The sequence below is a fragment of the Nomascus leucogenys genome, chromosome 13, assembly GCF_006542625.1.
Source record: "Nomascus leucogenys isolate Asia chromosome 13, Asia_NLE_v1, whole genome shotgun sequence".
In the NCBI taxonomy this organism is placed as follows: domain Eukaryota; kingdom Metazoa; phylum Chordata; class Mammalia; order Primates; family Hylobatidae; genus Nomascus; species Nomascus leucogenys.
In genome coordinates, this window is record NC_044393.1 from 98878537 (window position 1) to 98901915 (window position 23379).

At 42.3% G+C, this 23379-nt stretch overlaps 1 protein-coding gene across 1 annotated transcript; it reads left to right on the forward strand.

Moving 5' to 3' along the window:
• The first annotated feature begins 1515 nt into the window (after nt 1-1515).
• LOC101177715 (GTPase IMAP family member 5) lies at nt 1516-7862 on the forward strand. The gene is made up of 3 exons (XM_030826140.1): nt 1516-1891; nt 5059-5107; nt 6396-7862. Exons 2-3 carry the CDS (start codon nt 5065-5067, stop codon nt 7274-7276), a joined length of 924 nt encoding a protein of 307 aa, XP_030682000.1. The 5' UTR covers nt 1516-1891; nt 5059-5064; the 3' UTR covers nt 7277-7862.
• The last annotated feature ends 15517 nt before the right edge of the window (nt 7863-23379 follow it).

Here is a 23379-nt window from a genome sequence, read left to right on the forward strand (position 1 = left end):
AGGTGCAGGGGGGAGTACCTGGTCCCTATCTAACAAGGGTGAAATCCTGGTCAGATTACAGCCCACTTCCTGCCCTGCTCTGCTCAATTCACACAAATTATGAGTGCTGACTAGGTTGAAAGTCCTTGAAGAATTTAAAAGTGTAAGGGCCAATAAAAATCAAAAATAAGGAGAAAACGTTAATTCTCTTTTCTGGGGAAAAAACAAAGTGGAAAAGAATTACCCCTCCCTTCTTAGAGCATTTTCTTTAGAAACCTTGTAAGTGTGAATTCGTTCTCTACCCTTTGTAATGCAAATCTTTTTAAAAGCTGTTTGACAGCCCAGGGCTGTCTGTAGAGCATCTGGAAGCCATCCCTTTGAAATGCAAACATCAAGGAAGGTAGCGTCCCCACCTCCCAGTCTCTGTGTGAAAATAGGGGCCTAATTTAGGAGCCTAACTTAACTTAGGTAGGAGCCCGACATCTGCCAGCACCTTTGTGAGTTGCAAATCTTCCTCTTGCCATAGAGGATATGAGAAGTTTACTTTTCCTCTGGAAAAAGACAGTTAGCTAACACAGATGATTACTGAGTGAATTTAGGATGAACTATGTATGACAAATGGTGCTGTCAAGTCCTCTTACTTGAGGACTAGTTATGGTTTAACTTGAGAACACGTGTGTAATGGGTGGCACCTGCCTGGCTGTATGACCAGGTGACATCCCTCTCCATCTTTGCAATCTCTTCCTAGATTGTCTGGGATCCAGATCACATTCTGGTTCAATGGACATTCAATAATAAAATTGTTTTCTTTCTCTTCTGCCTCTGTGGAAAGGTTTTCTGGGCTGGCAGGAGATTGTTTAAAATTGTTTTACCCATCAAGTCTTAGACAATTGTTACCATATGACTGTAAGCCCCACTTCAAATGTCAACAGAGAAGGATATGGGGATTCTCTGGGCCATGACAGCCCTCCGCCTAAGTCCCACTGTGTTCTCTATCTCATAATTGCTTTATGTCCACTGCTCTAACCTTAAATGGCAATCAGGTTTATGTCCACTGCTGTAGCCTTAAATGACAATCAGTTCAAAAATAGAGGTTCTATCACCCTGCTTTCAACCCTTACCAGATAAACTGACACGTAGACTCCACAATGTCCCCACAGGGTGGGCTCCAGCATGTGCCAGACAGCTTACCAGGGTCAGTCACGAGCCCAGAGTCAAACCCTGCGAGGGCTTGTTCTGGTCCTCTGTGGACCAGAGTGCCTTTCTGATTCTGGTTAGCAGAAACTTTCCAGAAGCAGAGCCTGTGAGAAGGGGTCCAAGAGTGCTGGGAGGAGCAGGTGCCCCAGTGATGGGTGCTGAGGGCAGCAGCTGCTGCCCAGAACTTTCCAGTCACCAGGGGCCTTTTCTGAACTTGGAAGTGGGAGAGTCTGTAATTCCCTTCATATCTCCTTCTTCCAAATACTGCTTGCTTGAAACAGTCAAAAAAAAAAAAAAAAAAAGGAAATGGGACGGGGTACACTGTCCCAGGGCAGGCTCATGACAGGAAGTGACTCATTAAGGACAGGAAGTGACTCGTTAAGCACATCGCTGCATTTGGCTGGTTTTCAGGGTCTTGTTCCCAATCAGTTTCCATCCAACACCAGGGTGTCCTAGTCCGCAGAGGTGGGGGGGCACACTCCATAATCTCTACTTTTCTTTTTATGCAGCGGAGTCATGGAGCTTTCAGCCCCAGCACGTGGCTCCTCCTTAACTGCATCTGCTCAACCTCCCTCAGCCCTGTGAACAGCCTCCCTACACACAGACCACAGAGCAGGGCTCTCTCTGCTGCCACTTCACCTTCCTGAGACAGGACCAGCCAGCCAGAGCCTCAGTGACTGCCACCCTGGAGGACAGGGCACAACAGCCGTTTCTGGTAAGGAGAACTGGGTTTATGCTCACAGAGACTTTGGGAATTGGAAGGCTCACAGTTTGGTCACAGCTGTTCCTTTCTGACATGACCTTGCACAGATCCCCTCACTTCTGGGTTCCCTGGTCAGTAAAACGGGGCAATGGTGGTGAGTGTTGCGGGCATCAGCAGGTGCACAGCTGATGGAGCACAGCCTGAAGAATCTGTGCCTGCACTCACAGCCCAGTCCCAGGACAGTGGGCTTTGCTGCCCCATTGCCCATTGCTTAGCCAAGTCGATCTCCATGAAACTCTCAGGGAGTAAGGCTGAACTGATCCTCTCATCAGTGGGACAGATGGGAGAACTGAAGCTCCCAGAGGGTGATAGGCTTTCCCCCATCTCCCCTAGCATGCCGGGGCATTCTTCTCAATTTTACCCTCCTAATTTCTCCTGTCTCAGACCAGCCAGACACGCACCATGTCTCAGACAAGCCTGGGAGCTGAGAATGGATTCTTAGGGCTCCCCAGGGAAAATGTGGGATATTTTCCCACCCCAGGAGCCTCATGTTCCAAACAAGACCCCTGAGTGGACCTTGTCTTGTGACTTTCAACTTCTGAAAACTACCCCATGCTCCCCTAGATGCCCCACATTTTTCCTATGACACCCTGCAGGATGCACACCAAACCGCAAAACACATGATTCCAATCCCTGGAAATATATGGGCTGGGGCAGATGGGTGAAGGAAATACTTATGAACAAGGAAGACAAGAAGTGGTTTGATCTTTTCTAAAATAGTATGGAAGAGGCTGCTTTCTTGTGATTTGCTAAAATAAGCTCTTCTCATGGTAAAATCAGGTTCATGCAATTTTCAAATCGGAATGTGCATTTTGTTCATTTGCTTCATCCTTTTCCCTGAGCCAGACCCTCCCACCAGCTTGCCAGAGGCTGCTACTGTCTTGCTTGCACACTGCCTTCCAATCTCTCATGAACTTTGGTCTCTTTTGTGGGACGATTAGTAAAATTTTTCCTTTGGAGAAGACACCTGTCTTCACTCTCAATTCCTCCACTTTTGTCTGCCCTGTAGACCAACACGTATCACATTCCTTCAAGCCTACCATGTGTCCAGCACACTCTATTCAGTTCTTCTATAATCTTCTCCATGACTCATTTTAGCATTGCCATCAGTATCCTTTCTGACTCACCTGTGAACACTTTGTTATTTGTGAATATCTGCCAAAAAATATATTCCTCAATGGAGCCTGATCCACTCAGAAAGCTTGGATTGGGAGAGCTATTGTTGCTGTTCATTGGCTAACATAGTTTGATTGGCTTTTGTGACAGGCAATTGGCTGTTTTAAAAGAAAAGACCTCAATTCAGAGAAACTCCTGCCACCGGCAATTTTATTTTTGAATAACCTTTTATGAGAAATGCACTCAAGATTTCGCAATAAAATTCTGTGTGTTGGTTTTAGGGTAGGCTTCTAGCTGTCCAATTAATTTGTCTCCTGACCAGGGAGCGGCAGCATTGTACACATGTTCAAAGAGGTTTGTTGACTTTTTTGGAAAAGTCTCTTTTTCTGCCTGTGGAATCAAGGACAATACATGGCAAAAGGAGCCATTTCCTGATGCTAGCTCCATTGTAAATATGTGACCTTTGGCAGGTCATTTAATGCTCAGTTTCCTTGCATTTTAATAGCAAATTTAAGACCAGTCTTGATCACATCACAGGGAATTTGAGAGAGCAATTGAAATAAGAAGGATGAAATAACTTTGAAAATTATAAATGTCTGCACAGAGATTTATTACAATTATGATGTTCATAATCAATATCATTACCACTGTCATCTTGACCCTTACCACAACATTATGTTGATTCCAAACCTCAGAAAACGTCATCTAAAGTAGAGAGGATGTCAGGGAACTGGTGCTGTTTTAGCACAAGCCAGAAGCATAATTTACCAGATACGAGAGCAGGGTGTGCGAGAGAGGAAAATGCTCTTCTCTGGGCTTAAGAAAAAGAAAGAAAGGAGGGAGGGGAGGGTGAAGAGGAAAGGAGAAAGAAAAGAAAGAAGGGAAAGGGAGGGAGGTAGGAAGCTGTCTTAATACATTCTGATACTATAAAAATAGATTGCTTGACCTGAAGAAGGCTAAGAAAATCCACTGAATGAATAGAACAATGTGGAAAAGATAGAAATCACAGAAGTTATTAAAAATTGAAGTTTATAAATAACCAAAAATAGCAAATAAACCATGAAAACTGTTTTTAATTTAATGATAATCAGTAAAATTTAAGTTTAAGCCAATTAAGACATCCTTATTTATGCCCATAAGGATGACAGGAAATTAAAAGTGTAATATCACCAAGTGCCTGTGAAGATTTGGGGACTTCTTATAAATGGGTGGTGCAAATAGGAGTTAACTCGACTCCCTGGGAGTCATATTTGGCGATATCCAGTCAGGTGGAAAATGTACATCCCCAATACTGTTGCACAATGCTGGAAACCTGGAGCAGGAAATGAGTTGTTCTTGAATTCGGCCTGAAGTTGATTCTTTCTCTTCAATCACCTCACTACCTCCTCTCCACCAACCATCAGGGTGGGAAGGCAGTCATACCGGTCCCCCTGCACCATTTCCTCTCATGTCAGTTCTTCGTGTCCCTGATCCCCACTTCCACCCTCCCATTGGACAGTACCTTGTAATTTCCTCTCCGCCACTGGAATGTCCATTTAACACAAAGACTTTCTGGGACTGGAAGTTGCCACTACTTCAAATAAACCAATCTTATTTACAGCAAGGCAATTTTTTTCCTCTATTCTGGGAAGTTTGCTTACTTTAATTTCAATTTTTTTTAATGCCTACTCTTTGTTCCATAGAAGAATGCTTTCTTCATTTCATGCCTTTCTGGTTGGGGGAGGTAATCAACTGATTTGCTTCAAAATATTTCCTGATTTTCTGTAAGTTGAGGGGAGGGAAGCAATCGTGCACTATTTTAGCATAACCTAACATCTAACATCACCTGCTTTGTTTAAAGTTATTTACAGATGTTTCAAAGTAAAGTATGAGTTAGAAAATTAGTGATGGAAATGGCTCATCTGAGAATGATTATTCTTAGATATCTGAATTGAGGTGCTGTCAGGCTCTACCAGCTCCCATATGGACATCTGCTTTTTATCCTTTTCCTGTTTTTATTCCAGGAGAGAATGGGAGGATTCCAGAAGGGCAAATATGGAAGTATGGCTGAAGGTAAGAAAGTCTTGAAGTTCTCAAGAGCCCCGGACACTTGGAAGAATCACAGTTCTCTCCCCACCTACCCCCACCTAAAACACAGTGGCAGAAACCCATTCATTTTAAATGAAGAAGATAAAGGCAACTATCATTTTTTAAGTCCACAGACCTCTTGTGCCTGATCAAACCATCACACACACACACACACACACACACACACACACACACACACCCCATAGTGTGATGCTCTCCCTGCATCAGGTATGTGGGAAATGTGGAAAGGAAACCAAGTCATAGGTTGAAGGGTCTGGAAGCAAATGGTGGATATGTTTTCTCTTTCCTTGTCTTCTGACAGCTCAAAAAAAAAAAAGGTCCCCACAGGGATTTAGTCATTGTGCTTGCTACAAAACACCACAGAATAACTTAAGAAAAGGAAGAACCAACCCAGAGTGGGAGAAATAAAATAATAGATTCTTAAGAGCCTAAAATGCACTTCGAATTCATTTGGGCTCTAGAAATCCACAGGTTCTCCCCTCTTCAAGCCTTGAAGATTTTCACTCCTGCCACAGTGTCACCCTCTCCAACACCACTTCTGCTATAATTTTGTGTGCTTCAATCAGCCACATAGATGAGCTTTTCAACACACATGCTTCTATTGAGCTTATCTTTCACCTTTTTGAGCCATCCACCCTAGGGTCATCTCCCAGACGCTGCCCTAACATTAACTACAACCTATGTCATCTTAATTTCAAACATTTCACTCCCTATCCAAAGAGCACAGACCCAGGGACAGGCAGCTGACCCCCGGCAGTGGGTCACTATAGATCTGCCAGTGGAGACCCCCTTGACCCTCAAGACTTGGATGAATGTGTGGAGTGTGTCTATACAAGTGTGCCTGGAAATGTGTGGGTGAAAGAGAAGTAATAGTATTTTCTCACTTGTAACTACTCATCCCCTGCCTCCTTCAATAATTCTCCATGCAGCTGGCCTAAATACCACGCAGGGGAAAACACAAGGACCATTTTTTTTCAGGAAAGCTCTATTTGCCACAATCCATATGAAGTGCTTAAAGCATCCCCTTAATGCAACAGTTCTAACTCCTGGCTGTGGATCCAAACATGGGCTTCCAATGGGGCTTTCTACATGCAAGATTCACCTATAGTTGTATGCACACTTTTATATACACATAAATATGTCTGTCAATCTGGGGAGGAGGTTCCTAGCTTTCATGAGATAACCATGAACAATGACCTAACAGTCTTAAGAATTATTAACTTAGTAAGATACAAAACTTCTTTTTCTACAGGTAGATCAGAAGATAACTTGTCTGCAACACCACCGGCATTGAGGATTATCCTAGTGGGCAAAACAGGCTGCGGGAAAAGTGCCACAGGGAACAGCATCCTTGGCCAGCCCGTGTTTGAGTCCAAGCTGAGGGCCCAGTCAGTGACCAGGATGTGCCAGGTGAAAACAGGAACATGGAACGGGAGGAAAGTCCTGGTGGTTGACACGCCCTCCATCTTTGAGTCAAAGGCTGATACCCAAGAGCTGTACAAGAACATTGGGGACTGCTACCTGCTCTCTGCCCCGGGGCCCCACGTCCTGCTTCTGGTGATCCAGCTGGGGCGTTTCACTGCTCAGGACACAGTGGCCATCAGGAAGGTGAAAGAGGTCTTTGGGGCAGGGGCCATGAGACATGTGGTCATCCTCTTCACCCACAAAGAGGACTTAGGGGGCCAGGCCCTGGATTACTATGTAGCAAACACGGACAACCGCAGCCTGAAAGACCTGGTGCAGGAGTGTGAGAGGAGGTACTGTGCCTTCAACAACTGGGCCACTGGGGAGGAGCAGAGGCAGCAGCGGGCAGAGCTCCTGGCTGTGATCAAGAGGCTGGGGAGGGAGCGAGAGGGCTCCTTCCACAGCAACGACCTCTTCCTGGATGCCCAGCTGCTCCAAAGAACTGGAGCTGGGGCCTGCCAGGAAGACTACAGGCAGTACCAGGCCAAAGTGGAATGGCAGGTGGAGAAGCACAGGCAAGAGCTGAGGGAGAACGAGAGTAACTGGGCATACAAGGCGCTCCTCAGAGTCAAACGCTTGATGCTTTTGCATTATAAGATTTTTGTTTTTCTATTTTTGTGCAGCATACTTTTTTTCATTATTTTTCTGTTCATCTTTCATTACATTTAAATCTCTGGACCCTGGAGCACTTCTAACATATCACCCCATGGAGTCATTGTTCTAATAATCACCAATTCAGACTCGGACCCTCGTGGTCTGTGGAGCACGCTGCTTGCTGTCTGTGCAGCTCCCATTTCCCCTTCTTCCTGATAGACTTGGAGCTGTGTGCCTCCACTCCAAGGCTGCCTGCCTGCTGTAAACACTATCCCACTCTGTCTGCCAACGACTGCTTCAGGAATGGGCCTGAGATCCTATGCAGATCCATGAGAAGTGAGTAAAAGTCCGCAGAGGTGGGTGTGGAAGGTCTCTCCTTAGATAGAACCTGTCTTCGTCCCTGGCATTGTGGGGTCTGGGCGTGACACTGTGACTGTCAGCAGCTTTGTGCTGCCAATCTGAGATTGAAGGCAATGCCTCAGAGCAGCACAGAGAGTTGGGGCCACATGAGCCCTGAGCCACCAGCCCTGCAGCCTGCCCTATCTCTGCATTTCCAGTTGTGTTAGCCAATAAATTTCCTACTTATTTAAGCTATTTGAGCTCGGGGTCTCTTTTACCTGAATTTTAAAACATTCGAAGTAATGAAAATTTCTCCACATTCCTTTTTATCCTTTCAATCTGTTGGAACTTCCCAGTCCACATGCTTCCTTTGAGCAAGTGGCATCTAGAATAAAAGAACAGGATTGGCTTTTCTTGTTCCTAAAATTAGGAAGAACCTCCTGCTCCTACTGAAGTGCCTGCCACATAGTGGACATTCCCTGAACTCTGAGTAAAGCAAAACACTTTCAGATGGATGGATTGCATTGATGAATGGGAGTGGGAGAGGGTCAAGGAAATGGGGTGCCCTCTACGCAGGGCTTTCTCTGTGCCTTCTTCTCAGTTTGGCCAGGGGCCCAAAAGAAACACAGCTCACATTTCAATGCTCCGCAAGGAATCACTTTGGCAAACGTTCACACATGAGAAAGGTTAACCAAACTCTTTCTCCTCCACTGTAAATGGTCCTTGGATCAACTCTCCAGCTCTATTTCTTTGGAAGTCGATGTCCACAGGGTTGGGGTGGGGGACAGGTTGTTGACTGGTTACCAGGCAATCCTGCTCACCATGAAAGTGATTCCTTGTTAGTAGAGGGAGTGTGGACTGGGCGACCCAGGAATGGACCATCCCCACACTGGAAGGAAGCTACTCTGGCAGCGCCGCTCTGTAATGCTTTCTTAAGGTCATGGCTATGCCAATCAAGAGTGCCTCCCTGGAGGGAGGGAGAGTCCAGACAACATCTACTGGACCAGTTTCCAGAGGCTTCAAGGTCACCACACTTACATGCAGTCTTTGTCTCCCTTGGCTCAGCCCACTCCTCCTCTGCAGGGCTGCTGCAGTGAAGGGAGCCACATTTCCAAGAGTCATCCAGGACAGAGGTGAGTTCCCTCCCAATGTTGCCATCAGGGACCACACCACAGGGCACCTCCTCACCTCTCCCGAATCTGTCCTGTCCATCCCCACTGATGAGGAAATTGAGGCAAGAAAAGAAAACCCTGCTGAGGTCACACATTATTTAAGGGATGAGCTGAGACTAACACCAGGTCTGCTGACTTCAGATATTCTCAGCAGTAGCCTGGACTTCCTGCTGAAGAACATACAGACAGCCCCAAAATGCACCACATGCTTGCATTTCCCAGCACCTGTATTTAACATACAGACAGCCCCAAAATGCACCACCTGCCTGCGTTTCCCAGCACCTGTATTCAACATACAGACAGCCCCAAAATGCACCACATGCCTGCGTTTCCCAGCACCTGTATTCAACATACAGACAGCTCCAAAATGCACCACATGCCTGCGTTTCCCAGCACCTGTATTCAGCTAATGGGAGGCAGTGAATGGAAGGCAGGGAAGGCTGATGGATGCTGTCCACCCAGATCAAGAAAGTCAGCAGTCATTTCCAACTGAACATCTGGCTGTCATGGGTTCTTGTCCACTTTTAGGGTCTCAGGGCTGGTACCCAAACTAAAGTGTGCCTGGCAAAGCATCCACCTTCGATAAACTCACAAAAGTAATTCTCCCCTACGTTTCCATGGTGATGGTGGTGCAAAGGGTGACCAACCATCCTGGTTGGCCCAGGTCTGAGAGGATTCCCTGATTGAAAGACTTTCAGTGCTGAACTGGGAAAGTCCCAGACACACCAGGATGGGTTGTTTACCCTGAGTAGGAGACTGTCATGGGTCCAGGTTAGGAGTGGTGAGTAGGGGCATGTACATCCAGTAATTGGAGAGAAGAACTGATTTGTTGGGCTCAGATCAATGCCTTATGCTGCAGAGGAGGATTGGTGCTTCCCTATTCCTACCTCAAACAGACTCGGACCTCACTACCCCACGGGCACTTCTCATCAAGCCCCCTCACCTCCTTGCATTGTTCCCTCCATACCTTTCCTTCTACCTCCTACGTCCAGTGCTTGGGTAGAAAATCCACCCAGGCCCCACAGAAGAATGACTTCTCAGGCTTCGCTACTATGAAAAACCCATACAACCCATTCCAGAGCAACATGAGGACCTTGCTGTGTGCGAAGTTTCAGTGTGTTGCCTCGTAACAGGCTCAAGGCATTAATGCTAAAGAGTGAGTCTCTAATTGCAGAATTGCAGAGCCTATGCCAGGTCAATTGAAGAAATAGTTTTTGGACTGATGTCATGGTGCTTTAGGGGAAGAACTTGGTGTTCCACGGGGCCCTGGTACTGAAAGATGCGGTCCGGGTCACCCCTAGCTCTTTCCTACCCACCCAACCCTCCCGCGCCCACCTTTTCCCTCATTCCTCTAGCACAGTGAAGTGTGCAGGCCTGGGTAAGGAATACCTCCAGACAACTCCAGGAACGATGGCTATGCTAATAATGGGTATAGTGCCTGTGAAGAAGAAAATGAGAGATTCACTGAAAGTCTGAGAAGCAAAGTAACTGCTATAAAATCTTTTTCCATTGAAATAGGCCATGAAGTTAAAACCCAAAATAAATTATTAGCTGAAATGGATTCACAATTTGATTCTACAACTGGACTTCTAGGTAAAACTATAGGCAAACTGGAGATTTTATCCATAGGGAGTCAAACAAAGCTGCTGTGCTCTACAATGCTGTTTTATTTATTTGTCTTTTTTTGTCATTTATTGGATTAGTAAACTGAGGTGATGCAAGTAATTGTGAATTTGGAATTTGTTCCAACTTAATGGCTTGGCATACAAGTGATAAAAATAAGCACCAAAACATTCCTAGTTTTCAAACACTATGGCATTCTCCATTGAAAATTGCTGCATGTTGCTTGTTTTGTAAATCACATCAGATAATACAGTGCTCTTTGAATATTGTCTGTTTTTTCTTTTTCTTTTTATTTTAAGTTCTGAGGTACATGTGCAGGATGTGTAGGTTTGTTACATGGGCAAATGTGTGCCATGGTGGTTTGCTGAACCTATCAACCCATCACCATGCCACTTAATAGCCTGGCATGAATTAGCTATTCTTCCTGACGCTCGCCTTCCCTCCACCCCACACTCCCCTGACAGGCCCCAGTGTGTGTTAGTCCCCTCCCTGTGTCTGTGTGTTCTCATTGTTCAGCTCCCACTTATAAGTGAGAACACGTGGTGTTTGGTTTTCTGTTCCTGCATTAGTTTGCTGAGGATAATGGCTCCCAGCTTCATCCATACACCTGCAAAGGACATGATCTAATTCCTTTTTATGACTGCATAGTATTCCATGGTGTATGTGTACCACGTTTTCTTTATCCAGTCTATCATTGATCAGCATTTGGGTTGATTGAATACTGTTTCTTAATGACTCATTTTGACCCCTATCTTCAGGGGCAATGAGACTGTGTGGCTCCACCAATTTCCAAGTCGTTTTTCTATTGTTTGCTGTCAGATTAAATAGCATTGTCATGTTCTGTTGTTATCATAAATGTAGGTTTATGTCCCATGTAAGGAAACTTCTAGTGAGAGAGTAACAGAATGCCTGAAGAGCCTGACTGTAGCTCTAGAAGTAGTCAACCAGTCTGTGATAGAATGGTAACTGAATTTTCCTAACTGCATCAACTGTGATGACGTGCTCCCGTTTCCTCCTTTACTTAGTTAAAATCATAGGCTGATTTCTTTTTACCTATAATCTTCCTAATAATTTTTAATGATAGTGACCCCTCATTTCTCTCTGCCCAGACAACTCATTCTTTAAGTAATGCTTGTTGTGTTGTCATAGTTCTAATAGGGACCAATGCACACGTGTATCTGTATACTTATTGTTTTATATTAACTTATATAAATTCTGTTGACTTGGCTTATAATAGTTTTATGATTTATATTTATATAAATTCTGTTGACTTGGTTTATAATAGTTTTATGATTTTTACTATATAGGTAGGACTACATATAGATTATCATTTGTGACAGAATAATATGAAGTTAAGTAATTACTAAACTCTAAATGGAAATAGTATTCAAGAAACTCAGGCACTGAACTTGAAGATAAGAGTATTGTTGCTTTAATCCAGTGTATTTGTTTATGGAAAGAAAAACACAAAGGTGGACTCGAGTAAAAAGGAACATTAAAATACTGTTAAAAACTCTGTATTACTACTATTTTGGAATTTACCCATTGATAGGCTCCAAAAATAAATTTTCAAATAAAATATTTTTATAAAGAAAAAACCGTTTTTGGAATAAATGGATTTTCTAATGTTCCTTGGGATCATGCTACATAAGATGGTATCTAGCTCTCTGCCCCCCAACACAGACACAGTTAAATTGGCCAGTGATTACTTTAGCAGGGAAAATAAATTAATAAATAAATAATTTTGGAATCATTTTCATGTAAGTACTAAATGTCAAAACTCACTTTCTATGAGGTAACTCTTTAGTAATTTCTTTGTAAGTGGTTCTGAGGGTATTTTTAGCACCAGTACTGCCTCCTGGAATCTCTCCGTTCTTTAGCCAGGTCCCATGGAAGCTAATCTAATCTGGTTGCAAAGTCTGTCCCACAGTACGCACCATTCAAATAAGACTTATCCACCCACAGCTCTGATGACACAACTCAAGCCTTGGTTTTACATCCAAGCAAGTGCTGACGTTTTGGATAGAAACCAAAGCACTTTCTGTCATCCTGCAATCCGTGAGAGGGCCCTTCAAACTGAGTATGATGGTCATTCTTATGTGTCACTTAGCAAGGCCATAGTACCCAATGATCTAACCAAATACTAATCCAGGTGTTGCTGTGAGGGTATTTTGCAGATGTGGTGAATGTGAAGTAAGGATTACCTTCCATAACATAGACGGAAATCATCCAGGCAGTTGAAAGTCTTAAGACAATAACCGATTTCCCAGAAAAGGAATTCCACCTCAAGACTGCAGTGTCTACTCCTGGCTGAGTGTCCAGCCTGCCCATTTGTACTACAGATTTTGGACATACCAGACCCCGAAATCACATGAGCCAATTTCTAGAAATAAATCCCTTAATAGATATATCCTGTTGTTTCTGTTTCTCTGGAGAAACCTGACCAATAGTCAAAAGTGATTATTGCTACTGATACTCAGAGAAAGAGCAAACCTGAACATAGATCTCATCTTTTTGGCCAGGCGAGGTGGCTCATGCCTGTAATCCCAGCATTTTGGGAGGCCGAGGCGGGTGGATTACCTGAAGACAGGAGATCGAGACCAGCCTGGCCAACATGGTGAAACTCTTTCTCTACTAAAAATACAAAAATTACCCAGGCATGGTGGCGCATGCCTATAATCCCAGCTACTCAGGAGGCTGAGGCGGGAGAATCGCTTGAACCCAGGAGGCAGAGGTTGCAGTGAGCTGAGATTGCACCACTGCACTCCAGCCTGGGTGACAGAGTGAGACTCGAACTCAAAAAAAAAAAAAACCTCATCTTTCCAAGGATGATTCTTTTCTTTTCAAGATGATATTGGGGTGGACATTTTTTAAATATGTGATTGCATGAGGAGGAGGGCAAATGGGAAAACCAACCATTTTTTCACTCACTCCATCTTGCTGCAATGCTGATTGTTTGGAACTCAAGACTCTGTTTTCTCATGTGCTGCCCCTGGATTGTCTTGAACGGCGGTCTCCACAGGAGCTGGTAAGGAGGGGCTCCTGAGCATCAGAGGAAAACAGGTGGTACTGGTAGGTGCCTGGAGAGGTGTGTGAGGTGAAGATAAGGCGATGCTGAAAGAGCTGCAGAGGGGTAGGTGGACTTGGAAGCGGATATTCCTACACTGGGAGAGGCCAGGGACCTGATGGTCTTGGCGATCTTGTAATACCATCTACCCCTTTTAACTACCAGGAAACTAAGATTTCCAGGGTTTCCTAAAGCAGCAGTGACATGAGGCCAAGTCTGCACCCAAGACTGAGGGGGTGAAAGGATATTAAAGGGAGAAGGCAGCTTTTTCAGGTGTTTTGGGGCAAACTGAGTGCCTGTAGGGCCTGAATCTGTGGCTGCCCCTTTGCGATGAAAGGGTTCAGCCCTCCAGGACCACGTGCAGCGAGGCTATTCACGTACTGTGTTTGGCCAAGAGATCAGTGGCGGGCCATTTCCTCCAAGAAGGAGAACCTGAAATTGCTGCTGTCTCAGAATCCAGCCTGAACAGAAAGAGAAGTGAAAAGGGTGCTTCTCAGAAACATCAGGATTGTTCTCATTTTCCTCAATTATTTTATTGAAGAGTTTTTCCTCTCCAGTCACAGTGCTGTCCCGCTGTCCCTCTAGCCCAAACCACCACTACAGAGAACCCCACCCAAGTGCCACACCAGCCCTCTGGACAGCACTATCATTGCTCCCCTCCAAAAAAAAAAAAAAAAGAAAGAAAGCCTATTCTGGGCTGGCCATCAACTCACCTCACTCATCTTATATCCATCAATCCTTCCATTAATTCATTTTAAAATGGTATTAAATATCTCACACATGGAATATGGTTGGACCAGATTAACCTGTCCAGGCACAGTGGCTAATGCCTGTAATCCCAGCACTTTGGGAGGGAGGCCGAGACTGGAGGATCACCTGAGCCCAGGAGTTCAAGACCAGCCTGGGCCACATGGTAAAACCCCATCTTTACCAAAACAAAACAAAAATTAGCCTGGCACAGTGGTTCATGCCTATAGTCTCAGCTACTCAGGAGGCTGATGTAGGAGGATCACTTGAATCCAGAAGGCCAAAGTTGCAGTGAGTCATGATTGTGTCACTGTACTCCAGCCTGGGTGACAGAGTGAGACCCTGTCTCAAAAAGAAAGAAAGAAAAAGAAAGGAAGGAAGGAAGAAGGAAGGAAGGAAGGAAGGAAGGAAGGGAGGGAGGGAGGGAGGGAGGGAGGAAGGAAGGAAGGAAAGGAGAGCAGCTCATGCCTCAAACTGGGAGAGCATCATCTCTAAGCTAATGAGAGTAAAGAATGGTTCCCTCCACTATGAGGGGCATGGTGGAGAAGGGGAAGGTGGAGACCCCCACTGGAAAAACTTTGAAATGCTCTGAAACTAGCGGTTGACCGTGGATAGATTATCTTACTCTCATTTGCCAAAAGTAGCAATAATATTCCCTCTACTTCCCTCACTGGAGTTTCCAAAAGATAAATGGCATGCTGATTAGAAAAACATAACGTGCAGTTGTGAGGATCTGCCAGTTAGAGGGTTATGAGTCAGGGTAACTGCCTAGTAATAAAGCCTCTGCCATCTATGACTTCATTCTTGTGGACAGTGGAGTTTTAACTACTTCTATACATATATATGTATATATATATATATATATATATATATATATATATATACACCACACTAAGGCAAGATGTTACTAATAGGGGAAATTATTAAGGCAAACGGTGAGGAGTATAGGGGAACTCTCAATATTTTTCATTCCCATTTTTCTGTAAATCTAAAACTGCTTTGAAAAATGTATACATAAATGTAACTTACATACATACAGTTATATATATATATATAACTGCAGATCATCTTGAGTCCTATTCCTGAAATCTTTCTCCCCTGTTTAAGATGGAAACGACTTCCATCAAGTGGAGGGGTATAGTCAACAAAAAAGGCATGGGAATAAAATGAGATTGAAATCGAAAGGTGAATTTTCAGCCTGTCCTTCAAAGACTATCCCCTAACTTCTGGGGAAGACCAGGGTGGGGGAAGGATGTTCAGGTGACCGTTCCTTGCCCTGCAATTTGTGGGGAAGCCATATGTGTACCCACATAGAGGGTGCAGCAGCCACTATGTGCATATATGAAAATGCTCTTGCACTAACACAAGAAATGAGCTCGTTAGTATCACCACAGGGGCACCATCTGAGCTCATTCTATTCCAGATTTTAGGTTCTTAAAAATATAATATCAGTCATATTTTCAGTTAGCACATATCTGGGACTTTAGGGTATGTGATTTTTTCTCCTAATTCAGGAATAAAGAAACTGAGGTTTAGAAAGATCAAGTATCTTGTCCACGCTGGCACAGATTGTTACTGGTAGAACTGGAGGGTCGGGGTGAGGGAGAGAAGAGAAAATGAAAGAAGACAAAACAAGCCTTGTTATCTGCTAGGTCCTGGAATTTCTTACAAGGTCTACGGATGGCCTAGGAGCAACCCTCCCTCTCCTAGGCAGTCTCTCTCATTGTCTTATAGGCTCTTTATAAAAACACAAGAGCAATGAGACATGATGAACCTGGCCACAAATTTGGTCTGCTAGAGAGAGAGAGAGAGAGCAAGGGACCATGTCCCTGGGGACAGGAAAATAACAATGTGTGTGGGTTTCCGTACAAAGCCGCCCTCAGAGGGTGACTCAAGGCCCTGAGAGACAGCCAGGGTAAAAAGCTGTTTGTAAAACAGCTCTACTTCCTTTTTCCCACCACACCTCTGCGATGCTTTTGTGCAAAACAAACTTTTTACCAGAATTAGCAGGAGCACTGAGACCCAGAAAAGCCACTAAACATCTGGGTATGGCTGCATCCCAGGGCAGGCCAACAGCTGCCTGTTACTGGCCCAGGCTGGACATATACACATCTCCCAGCCACTATCTGCAGTGCGCCATAAAGAGAGTTTCTTATCTTTGGTTTTTGTTTTTTTTTTAAGAAATGGGGTCTCCCTATGTTGCCCAGGCTAGTCTTGAACTCCTGAGCTCAAGTGATACACCTGCTTCAGCCTTCCAAAGTGCTGGGATTATAGGCATGAGCCTGGCCAAGAGAGTTTCCTATATTGAATTCTAGATGGCAGTGAGGACTGAACCCAAGGGCACTCTCCAGGTTCCACTGCACAAGGAGCAGGCATCTTGCTTGAAACATTTTATGGCTCCCTGTTACTTCTGCCAAATGCCCTGCCCTCAGGTTACCTGTGCTCTGACCTGAGTGCGAGGCAAGGCTTAGGAGATTTCCCCACCCAGGAGGATTTCATTTCCACAGGGACCAGGAAGACATTTGACCCCATTCATGGTGTGATTTAGCCAAAGTGACAAGCACTTAACAAGGGGCTCAGGAGAAGGGCAGAGGGTGGCCCTGGTCATGCTGGGAGCCTCTGTGTTGTGGTGGTGGGTGCAGGGGGAGCGGGCAGAGCTCCTCTCTGGGGACTTTCTCAGGTGAATGAGGCAGAGCTTGATCAGTTACTTGCACATTCGCGTTTAGATGGATTCAGTTTTTAAAGAAATTATAAGCAAGAGAGTGAGATACAAGTAACTCTTGATTCTTTTAGTTTGGAGAGGAGGGCAGTTCTAATGCAGGTAACATATACACTTCACACTTTGCAATGAAAGCCGGGTTTGACTTCCAAAATATTCTCTCATATTAATATTGTAATGTTCACTTTTCATATAATAACAGTTATAACTTTTCCTCTCTAAAACTCTGTAGAATTATGGTGGTTTCATTTCAAAATGTGTTTTCCTAACAGTGAGATGTAAATAGAAATCTGGTAATTCCTAACAGGTCTAAATTCTTATAAGATTTTTTGGACAAATCTAAAGGTAATCACTGATGTGTCTCTCTCCTACCACAGACATGCAGGTAATAAAATAAAATAGTAAAAGAGTTTGAGAATCTTATCTCCTTTAATTTCACAGTGTGCTAAGTAAAATAGAACTGTCAACTGTGGTCACATATCTTGCAAATACCACCCCCTGCTGTTTGTCTCTTAAGTTTGCTGTGGTGAGTTTTTTGCTGTCTGGAAATTTGAACAAATGTTTTCTTTATGGAGCTGTCATTCTTAGAAAGCTCTCCTTTTTCATCTCATTATTTAAAAATATATTACTTATATCCACACGAAAATCTGCACACAAAAGTTTATAGCAGCTTTATTCATAATTGTCAAAACTTAGAAATAACCAAGATGTCTTTCAATAGGGGGATGGATCAATAAAGTGTGGCACATCTAGACCAAGGAATCCTATTCAATCAAAAAGTAACTGAGCTAACAAGTCATGAGAAAGCATAAAGAAAACTTAAATGCATATTGCTAAGTGAACTAAGTCAATCTGAAAAGGCTATATACTGTATGATTCCAACTAAATGGTATTCTGTAAAAGACAAAATGATGGAGACAGTAAACCAATCAGTGGTTGCTGGCGGTGCCAGGGGATGGAGGGAGAGATGGATAGGTGGAATATAGGGAATTGTTAGGGTAGTGAAACTCTTCTGTATGATACTGTAATGGTAGATACCTGTCACTACACATTCATCAAAGTCCATAGAATATACAACACCAAGGCTGAATCTTAATGTAAACTATGAACTTTAATTAATATTAATTTATCAATATTGGCCCATCAATTACAACAAATGTATCACACTAATGCAAGATGTCACTAATAGGGGGAATTGTTGGGGCAGATGGTGAGGAGTATAGGGGAACTCTCAGTATTTATCATTCCCATTTTTCTGTAAACCTAAAACTGTTTTTTAAAATAAAACCTATTAATTTTAAAAAGGGGGAGATTAAAGAAGATAAGATGAGGAAAGAGAGAGTAAAAGAAGGTGGGATAGGGAGAGAGGAGTTGAGAATGGATGAGAAGAGGAGAGAATGGGAAAGAGGGGAAGAGGAAAACAGGGAGGAAAGGGGTAGGAGAGAAGAACAAGGGTCACTTGCATACGGTAAACTTCCTACCCTGTAAGAACTTATTATACAGTACATTGGAGAGACAGCCAAGATAACTAAGTTGTCATTAGATTAAAATTATATGAATAATATGAAGGTGTGAAGTGAGTCTTATATAATAATAAAAGCCTTATATTAACATAAGATGTAGATCACCTTTTATACTGCTACTCTGTATGACTTTTATGGTTCATAATCAATGCTTTTATTTTTCATGATTCACCTAACAATATTTTCTTTATCTAGCTAATTTATGTTTTGTTTGTTTGTTTGTTGTTTTGTTTTTGAGACGGAGTCTCGATCTGTCACCAGGCTGGAGTGCAGTGGCACTATCTCGGCTCACTGCAACCTCCGCCTCCCAGGTTCAAGCAATTCTCCTGCCTCAGCCTCCTGAGTAGGTAGGCGCCACCACGCCCAGATAATTTTTGTATTTTTAGTAGAGACGGGGTTTCACCATGTTGGCCAGGATGGAATCGATCTTCTGACCTCGTGATCTGCCCGCCTCGGCCTCCCAAAGTGCTGGGATTACAGACATGATCCACTGCACCCGGCCCTTGTTTTGTATTAAGCCTGCTTTTGGCTTATCTGTATCTCTCAGTTAATTCCCAGGATGGATGGATAGATGGATGGATAGATGACTGATAGATAGATAGATAGAATACAGATATTAATATCTAATAATATAGAGATATATAGGCTAATAATTGTATATAATATGTATAACATATGTAATAGCAGAGAAGTGGGACTATGATAATTTGAGGCCTTAAACTATCTGTGAATATGTACAATATTATTTAATGAAAACATATAACTCCTGTACCAAGGACTAAACGTTTTTTAAGGGGTGAACAAATAATAAGTCAATAGAGGAGATGAAAAAGAATCATAATTCCAGTAAATGCTCAGTTACCTCAAGAGATGGCAGGAAAAAATAAAGGACAGATGGATTAAATAAAAAACAGCTAAGAAAATGGTAGATTTTAATTCAGTTATATAATAACCACACTAAATGTGAATGATCAAAATATACCAATTAAAAGACAGAAATTTCCAGATATGATTTAAAAACAAGACCTATGTATATGCTGCCTTAAGAAAAAGTCACTTTAAAAATAAAGACATAAATATGTTACAAATAAAAGAATATTAAAAATGTATACCATCAAACAATATCCAAAAGAAAGCTGGAATAGCTATATTCATGTTAAAAAAAAAAGAAGCTTTATCAAGTTGAATGATGAAGAAAAAGGTGAAATTTAAAAAAATAAAAAATAAAAGTAAATAAAAATTTTTTAAAAGTTCAGAACAAAGAGTATTATCAAAGGTAAAAAGAAATACTACATAATGATAAAAATGCCAATTTACCAAAGTAACATAACAATCCTAAATGTATATGAACTTAACAATAGAGCTTCAAAACACTTAAAGAAAAACTGAAAGAACCAAAAGCTGATATAGATGAATATCTACAATTACAGTTGGAGATTTTAACACATCTGTCTCAGTAATGGATAGAACAAGTAGCTAGAAGGTCACTAAGTATGTAGATGACTTGACCACTATCAACCAATTTGACCTATTGACACTATTGACCTACTGACACTATTGACCTATTGACACTTGACCTATAGCATACTTCAGTCAACATCGGAACACACATTCTTCTCAAATGCACATGGAGCATTCACCAAAATAGACCATATTCTGAGCCATGAAACAAACCTTGACAAATCTAAAATAATAGAAATTACATAAAGTGTATTTTCAGACCAAAATGGAATTAAATTCAAAATAAGTAACAGAAAGAATCTAGAAATTGTCCAAAGATTTGAAAATTAAACACATACTTGAAAACAACCCTTGAGTACAAGAAATCTCAAGGCAAATTTCATTTTATTACACTTTAAGTTCTAGGGCACATGTGCACAACGTGCAGGTTTGTTATACATGTATTCATGTGCCATGTTGGTGTGCTGCAACCATTAATTCGCCATTTACATTAGGTATATCTCCTAATGCTATCCCTCTCCCCTCCCCCCACCCCATGACAGGCCCTGGTGTGTGATGTTCCCCTTCCTGTGTCCAACTGTTCTCATTGTTCAATTCCCACCTATGAGTGAGAACATGTGGTGTTTGGTTTTCTGTCATTGCGATAGTTTGCTGAGAATGATGGTTTCCAGCATCATCCATGTCCCTGCAAAGGACATGAACTCAGCCTTTTTCATGGCTGCATAGTATTCCATGGTGTATATGTGCCACATTTTCTTAATCCAGTCTATCATTGATGGACATTCGGGTTGGTTCCAAGTCTTTGCTGTTGTGAATAGTGCCGCAATAAACATACGTGTGCATGTGTCTTTATAGCAGCATGATTTATAATCCTTTGGGTATATACCCAGTAATGGGATGGCTGGGTCAAATGGTATTTCTAGTTCTAGATCCCTGAGGAGTCGCCACAGTCTTCCACAGTGGTTGAACTAGTTTACAGTCCCACCAACAGTGTAAAAGTGTTCCTATTTCTCCACATCCTCTCCAGCACCTGTTGTTTCCTGACTTTTTAATGATCGCCATTCTAACTGATGTGAGATGGTATCTCATTGTGGTTTTGATTTGCATTTCTCTGATGGCCAGTGATGATGAGCATTTTTTCAGGTGTCTGTTGGCTGCATAAATGTCTTCTTTTGAGAAGTGTCTGTTCATATCCTCCACCCACTTTTTGATGGGGTTGTCTGTTTTTTTCTTGTAAATTTGTTTGAGTTCATTGTAGATTCTGGATATTAGCCCTTTGTCAGATGAGTAGATTGCAAAAATTTTCTCCCATTTTGTAGGTTGCCTGTTTACTCTGAGGGTAGTTTCTTTTGCTGTGCAGAAGCTCTTTAGTTTAAGTAGATCCCATTTGTCAATTTTGGCTTTTGTTGCCATTGCTTTTGGTGTTTTAGACATGAAGTCCTTGCCCATGCCTATGTCCTGAATGGTATTGCCTAGGTTTTCTTCTAGGGTTTTTATGGTTTTAGGTCTAACATGTAAGTCTTTAATCCATCTTGAATTAATTTTTGCACAAGGTGTAAGGAAGGGATCCAGTTTCAGCTTGCTACATATGGCTAGCCAGTTTTCCCAGCACCATTTATTAAACAGGGAATCCTTTCCCCATTTCTTGTTTTTGTCAGGTTTGTCAAAGATCAGATGGTTGTAGATGTGGTATTATTTGTGAGGGCTCTGTTCTGTTCCATTGGTCTATATCTCTGTTTTGGTACCAGTACCATGCTGTTTTGGTTACTGTAGCCTTGTAGTATAGTTTGAAGTCAGGTAGCGTGATGCCTCCAGCTTTGTTCTTTTGGCTTAAGATTGACTTGGCGATGCAGGCTCTTTTTCGGTTCCATATGAACTTTAAAGTAGTTTTTTCCAATTCTGTGAAGAAAGTCATTGGTAGCTTGATGGTGATGGCATTGAATCTATAAATTACCTTGGGCAGTATGGCCATTTTCATGATACTGAGTCTTCCTGTCCATGAGCATTTGTTTGTGTCCTCTTTTATTTCATTGAGTACCAAAGCCTGGCAGAGACACAACAAAAAAAGATAATTTTAGACCAATATCCCTGATGAACATCGATGCAAAAATCCTCAGTAAAATACTGGCAAACTGAATCCAGCAGCACATCAGAGAGCTTATCCACCATGATCCAGTGGGCTTCATCCCTGGGATGCAAGGCTGGTTCAACATACACAAATCAATAAACGTAATCCACCATATAAACAGAACCAAAGACAAAAACCACATGATTATCTCAATAGATGCAGAAATGGCCTTTGACAAAATTCAACAATGCTTCATGCTAAAAACTCTCAATAAATTTGGTATTGATGGGACGTATCTCAAAATAATAAGAGCTATTTATGACAAACCCACAGCCAACATTATATGGAATGGGCAAAAACTGGGAGCATTCCCTTTGAAAACTGGCACAAGATAGGGATGCCCTCTCTCCCTCTCTCACCACTCCTATTCAACACAGTGTTGGAAGTTCTGGCCAGGGCAATCAGGCAGGAAAAGAAATAAAGGGTATTCGATTAGGAAAAGAGGAAGTCAAATTGTCCCTGTTTGCAGATGACATGATTGTATATTTAGAAAACCCCATCGTCTCAGCCCAAAATCTCCTTAAGCTGATAAGCAACTTCAGCAAAGTCTCAGGATACAAAATCAATGTGCAAAAATCACAAGCATTCTTATACACGAATAACAGACAAACAGAGAACCAAATCATGAGTGAACCCCCATTCACAATTGCTTCAAAGAGAATAAAATACCTAGGAATCCAACTTACAAGGGATGTGAAGGACCTCTTCAAGGAGAACTTCAAGGCAAATTTTAAAAATATGTTTAAATAAGTTGATAGAAAATGCCAGCAAATCAAAATTTATGGGAGAAAGCTAAAGGAGAGCTTAAAGGAAAAATTATAACATTAAATGCTTATATCAGAAAAGAAGAAAAACCTCAAAAAATTAATTGTTGCATTCACCTTAATAAACTAGAGAAAGAAGAGTAAAGTAAACCCAAAGCAAGCAGAAAAGGGAGAAAAGATAAGAACAAAGTCATGAAATTAAAAACAGAAAAAAATAGTAGAGAAAAATAATAGAACCTCAAAACTAGATCCTTGAAAAGGTTAACAAAATTAATGGGTACTATCCTCACTACCTAGGTGACGGGATCCATACCCTAAATCTCGGCATCATGCAATATACCCATGTAATGAACCTGCACACGTACCTCCTGTATCTAAAATAAAAGTTGAAAAAATTAATAAACCTCAAAAAAAGGTTTATCAAGATAAACATCTCTCCAAAGAAGATATTCAAATGACCAATAAGCACATGAAAGATATTCAATATCACTAGCTATTAACAAAATGCAAATCAAAACCACAATGAAATATCACTTCACACCCATTAGGTTGGCTATTACCAACACACATGCACACACACAAAAAATAACAAGTGTTGGCAAGGATGTGAGAGACACTGGAGCTCTTGTGCATTG

What these genes read in the sequence shown, in the direction of transcription:
- LOC101177715 (XM_030826140.1), top strand. Translation starts at nt 5,065, where the DNA reads ATGGGAGGATTCCAGAAGGGCAAATATGGAAGTATGGCTGAAG. An exon ending in ATATGGAAGTATGGCTGAAG is followed by an intron (nt 5,108 to 6,395) that starts GTAAGAAAGTCT and finishes CTTTTTCTACAG; the next exon opens with GTAGATCAGAAGATAACTTG.